Source organism: Vespula pensylvanica, chromosome 3 (genome assembly GCF_014466175.1).
Source record: "Vespula pensylvanica isolate Volc-1 chromosome 3, ASM1446617v1, whole genome shotgun sequence".
Taxonomy (NCBI): domain Eukaryota; kingdom Metazoa; phylum Arthropoda; class Insecta; order Hymenoptera; family Vespidae; genus Vespula; species Vespula pensylvanica.
Window position 1 is genome coordinate 8,198,649 of NC_057687.1, and position 6,000 is coordinate 8,204,648.

General features: G+C 27.8%; 2 protein-coding genes across 2 annotated transcripts; one reads left to right on the top strand and one right to left on the bottom strand.

Moving 5' to 3' along the window:
- Nucleotides 1–44: 44 nt before the first annotated feature.
- On the top strand, nucleotides 45–2,387 carry LOC122627680 (ras-related protein Rab-43). Its single transcript, XM_043809004.1, has 5 exons — nucleotides 45–501; nucleotides 658–742; nucleotides 832–930; nucleotides 1,007–1,164; nucleotides 1,293–2,387. The coding sequence occupies exons 1-5, from the start codon at nucleotides 292–294 to the stop codon at nucleotides 1,395–1,397; spliced, it is 657 nt and encodes a 218-aa protein (XP_043664939.1). The 5' UTR covers nucleotides 45–291; the 3' UTR covers nucleotides 1,398–2,387.
- A 933-nt stretch (nucleotides 2,388–3,320) lies between these two features.
- Nucleotides 3,321–5,868, bottom strand: LOC122627679 (hydroxymethylglutaryl-CoA synthase 1). Its single transcript, XM_043809003.1, has one exon. The coding sequence runs from the start codon at nucleotides 5,061–5,063 to the stop codon at nucleotides 3,687–3,689; it is 1,377 nt and encodes a 458-aa protein (XP_043664938.1). The 5' UTR covers nucleotides 5,064–5,868; the 3' UTR covers nucleotides 3,321–3,686.
- Nucleotides 5,869–6,000: the final 132 nt, after the last annotated feature.

Consider the following 6,000-nt stretch of genomic DNA (forward strand, 5'->3'; position numbering starts at 1 on the left):
CATTCATTAACCAATAGATGGCTGTATTGTAACGAAGACAAATACAGTTCTCATGTTTGTACAAAGTGATCAGTGCTTTGCTCTGTACTAACTATCTTTTGAGTAAAAATTATGAACACGTTTAAAGTGACGATTATTCGGACTTATTACAATTTCGTTGCATAGTTATACATCTTTTAAAATTATCATTCGTAACGTTCATTATTGATTTGGTTATTAGAAAAAAGGATAATAAAAAAAAAAAAAAAACAAACAAACAAACAACAACAACAACAACCAAAGAAAGAAACAATGTCAACTCGTGATCCTGACAATCTGATGACCATGAACGATGAAAATTTCGATTATTTGTTCAAAATTGTTCTTATCGGTGATTGTGGAACAGGAAAAACATGTATCGTTCAAAGGTTTAGATCTGGTACTTTCATCGAGAGACACGGGACCACTATTGGTGTTGATTTCTCGATAAAAACTGTCTTGATAGATGGTAAAAAAGTGAAGGTATTATAAATTAACTTATTCTGATAATATATTATCATATACTCTACTCAGTTCTAAATGAAACTATTGCTTGTTTCCAAACAAGATTAATATTCTTAATGTGTTATAATATTCTATAATAAGTATATTTTAAAGAGGTAAATCTATTGTTTATAGTTACAAGTATGGGATACAGCAGGACATGAGAGATTCCGTACAATTACTCAAAGTTATTATAGATCTGCGGATGGTGTAATTATAGGTTTGTATCATATACTGTTATAATATATATTCGATATATATACGTGCATATACTATTATTAGATATTTTTAGAAAAATATCTTTTTTAGTTTACGATGTTACCAAACGATCTACGTTTCTAAGTTTACAACGCTGGGTGGAAGAAGTAAGAAAGTATACATCTTCTCATGTGTTACTCTTTTTAATTGGTAATACTTGGATAATTTCTATTAAAGTATGTAATAGACGATGTTCGATAGTTTCTAATGAAAAGTATTGTTACAGGTAATAAATGTGATTTAGAAGATCTGCGCGAAGTTGAAAAAAGTGAAGCAGATGGATTATGCAAATATCTTCCAGAAGTTTTACAAGTAATAGAAACGTCAGCCAAAGAAAATACTAATATAGATACCATTTTTTTTTGTTTGGCATCTGAACTCAAGGTAATTCAAAATTTAATTTTCAATTGAAATGATAATGACACGATTACTATGATGTAACTCTATATGTATATGTTATAGTTCATTTTCTTGAATATTGTTTATGGTCTTTTATTTATCTATTTTTTCAGAGGCGATATGATAATCGCCAAATAAGTGATAATGAGGATACTATAAAACTTGGAGTAGGAAAAGAATTATCTTCTTGCATGGGTTGCTCATATAAAATATTTTAAAATATTCATTCTAATAATAGATTGACTGAGATATTTAATATTTCTAACATGCAACGAGAACAAAATTAAGATAATCATGCTACATAGTAACGTTCAATTATAAAAAACAAAATTCTGACAAGCAAATGCTTAAGCGGATCTTATACTTATTATTTATCTTACTTAAAATATAAAGAGATCATGAAATTTCAAATTTTAATAATACCTTGATAAAGTAATAATTAATATGTAAATATAATTTTTTTTTATATCTATACTTATTAAACATCAAACAAATGTTATACTTAATACTGTAGTGACCTGAACAAGTCTTGTATATTATTCAGTGCCTTATTGATATTGTATATATACATACAAAGTATTTATATATTACACATAAAAACTTGTGTTCAATACGAGAATAACTTTGAAGAAATAAGAAAAACAAGAAAGTATTAAGTATCTTGCAAAATATAATATTCCTTAAAAGGTAGTAGTAGAGTGATTATAAACCAAATTATTTACACAAGATTATAAATATTTTTGATAGTCTTTTACCTCAGGTTTTAAAAATGAATCGACCAAAATTTATATATTTACTCATTATTATGCTAGTTCAAAGAGTGCTCGTGTATATATATACGTAAACAGCTATATTAGTTTAAATTTGAATTGGTTTAAATTTGAATTGTAGATTTAACAAAGAACGATCATGATATTATATATATATATATATATATGAAAATTTTTTATATCCATAGACATTTCTTTTTAAAACTTATAAAATTTAGTAATGCCTTTTTTGGCCACAGATCTGTTCATATAGAAAACAAGAATCTTTATTGATCATGAAGTAGCGCACAATAATATATACTATTTTATTATACTTATTTTTATTATATTGTGTTGATATATATTTTGTTGTTTTTGTGTAATTTGAAGTAGAAATGAAATTGTTGTTACGTAAAGTATAAAACCTATAATATAATAATGATATAATTTTGACTCTTATACCTATCACAATAATTATATACTCTTTAATCTTTTAATTAGTTTTTATCTGTTGTTTATATTTAATTATTAAATGTTGTAAAGAAGAATAAAATAAAATAAAATGTACAAAAGTATCAAATATACAATATTTTTATAAGATTTTAAATATCAGATCTTCTATGCATAAGATTCTATAGTACAAAAGATAATTTCTCTATAATAGATTTATTGATTTATGATACATAATTTTCTTTTATAAAGATACAGCTTTTTCTTTTATAAATTAAATGTTCTTTATCTACGATTAATAATATATACATACTCCTGAATGTTTCCAATAATTCGCATAAATTGTACTAAAAGAACAAGAAATAATATATATATATAACGCTTTTAATTTCATTTTTAATATTTGTGAAATTTTATTGTAATTTGTTAACTACAGATTAAAAAAGAGGTAGAAGAGCATAGTTGATAAATTTATATTAAAAGTCAATGATATTTTGATGATACTTAAAAAATCTTCAAACAAAATTCATATTTATAACCATTTCTTTACATATTATTATAGCAACAAGTATATATTGTATAGTTTGGTATATTGTACTTATAAGGTATTAGGAAGTTGTGATTTGAATCTATTAACTTTTTATAAGGCACTTTTACAACAAAACATTTAGTTTATTTCAACATGATTAATAATTGCAGTGGAAATTATAGTTAGTTTAAATTAACAATGCAATTATTGTAGTTTTTAAGTAATGAATATTCATTCTGTCATAATGAAAGTTTTTAATATGTATAATACTTACAAATTATTACCTAAAGGTAACTTAAAACCATATCGTTTTTATTTGTATAAAAATTTTCTTTTTTAACTTTTCCTTTTTATCTTAAGAAATTAAATATTTACAATATATAATTTTATTTAAAATTTATTATTTCAAAATGTTCGTTATAATTTACATTAATATTAAAACTGTAGCGTGTTTCCAAAATATTTTTTTCGGTAAATTAAAATCTTTGTCTTCTTTAGAAAGAAATAAATTGACAATCTGAAGTAATACTTCATAACATTTGAAGCAATTATCAATAATTGCTTCTTTTGTATTTATATTATACATATTTGTAAAATGTGTTCTCTAAAGAATTATCTATAACATTTATATGCTACATATTAAAAATAATTAGTACAAATCCTTGATAGAAAATACTTGAATATATACACATTGTGCTACAATATATCCCATTGGATAAGCTTCAAGTATTTTATTTAATTTAACCAAATTAACTACGATAGATTGTGTGTATAGAAAACTATTGGCTATTTTGTATTTTTTCATAAGTTCTTCGATATTTATCATCTATCTGTGTAAGATAATAAGTACCAGGGAACATATTGCTGGTACTAGTTTTAGGTTCATAGGGCGCACTGTGATAATTTTTTTCTCTTGATTCTAATATACTAGTAAAGTCTGCCGGAGTTACTTTTTGTCGTGCTTCTAATTGAGATTTAACATAAACTAATGATGAAATAATTTTCATTAAGCTAGATTCATTTTTTACATCTTTTGTTATCGTTAAGGAATACATACTCGAGCATAAACCTGAACCATATGAAAATACAGCTACTTTATTGCCTGCTAGTTCATTTATTGGTTTAGATATAAGTAAAGATACTAATCCAGAATAAACAGATGCTGTATACATATTTCCCACTTGATTCGCTAAAAATAAGCTAGGTTCTGTTTTTTGCATAAAATCTGATTTGCTCAATGTTACAAATGCCTTTTCAATATCTTTATCAAAATAAGTATTCTCTAACTTCGCATCATGAAATTTTTCTAATTCTTTGTACTTCTGAGAAACTTCTACTTTAGATGTGTTTAAAAAATCAACAAAAGCTAGTCTGGCGAATGATTTTTGTACAAGTTTACAGTACGGAGAGTGAAATAAGATTGCATCAAAGCTGTTTAGATTAACGATTTCATCAGGCCTTTTTCCTTTAACTTTTTCACTGTACAATTTATAACAACTATCTAAAGCATTGAGGTAGCATTGAATAGATAATTTTCCATCTACGTATGGATATTCGGAACGTAAATCAGGCTTATAAAAATCATACGCGTGTTGCATATATGATGCACGTAGTCCACGGTCCAATACAATTGGAGCATCTGGACCTATTATCATAGCTATCGCCCCTGCTCCACCGGTAGGTCTTGCGCTACCAGGAGAATAAACAGCGCTATCAGCTGCAACAACTAGTGCTAATCTTCCGTCCCAAGCACTGCTTTCTACCCAAGAGATAGCATTGAATAAAGCTGCTGTACCACCATAACAAGCGTTAGTACAATCCACACCTTCGATATCTGTATATCCAAACGGTTCAAATAATTGCATAAGAACAGACTTTACCGATTTGCTCTTATCTATAATTGTTTCTGTTCCCACTTCCAATCTACCAATTTCTCGAAGTTCGATGTTGTACCTATCCAATAATCTATGGACGACCGTTAAACATAATGAATTTATATCTTCTCTGTCATTGCAAAATCCCATTTTAGACTGTCCCAGTCCTATAGTATATTTCCCTGTGGATACACCATCGTAAGTCTCCAAATCTGTTTGATCCACATATTGAGCTGGGAAATAAACTTCAATAGCTTTGATACCGACGTCATTTGGCCACATCTTGAATTCTTTCAAAGAGTAATACGTCCAAAGTTCAAAAGTCTCTTCCTCTCTCTTTTATATAAAATCTCAAATCTAATTAAATGTTTTATATTCTTCGATGATATTGCACATATACAAGAAGCCGGTCGTAGTTGTATTAAATGGGAAAAAAGAAAAGTAGATTTTAATTCATTCCTTAGACTTTTATGTAACACTTGCCAAATAGGACACTTTCTTCTCCAAATCACTTGGCCGGCTTTCGAATGATATCCTTTTCTCGAAAATGATATTACGATTATATTCCTCAATATTCCTCAAGATTTCTCAATGAAGATTGTAATAAAACGCGATGTTTAATAAAACTTGATAAAAAACTATCGTAGATTTTATCAAACGAGAGTTGACTGACTGACTGACTGAGTGATTGACTGATTGACTGGTTGGCTGCTTGGCTGCTTGGTTGGGACGAAGAATTTAGGTTAGAAGTGAAACTTTGACTATAAATGAAAATGCACAGTCGGTCGTTGGCACGAGTTTTTATATACCGTTATGAATAAGGATACCGTGCTCACAGGTTGAAATTGTCGAACATACGAATAATAGTCGAATAGTCGAGAATCACCGTTCGAAGAGCTCGTACCTCTACGAAATTTCACGAAGGAATGAGCTCCTCGCTAACGATCTCACGATTATGTTCTTTCACGAAGGCCATGCGACGAACCATTTCAAGTGGGGACTGAACTCTATCCATCTCTATTTTGTTTTATTTTTGTCTTTTTTTCTTTCTTTCTTTCTTTCTTTCTTTCTTTCTTTTTCTTCTTCCTTTTTTTGTCAATCTTTTTTCTAATAATTTTCTTTTCAAATCGCACTTTCCAACAATAACATTTTACGCGCGTTCTCAAACGATTTAATTCAGTTGACAACCACGTGACCTCTTCTATTTATACACACACAC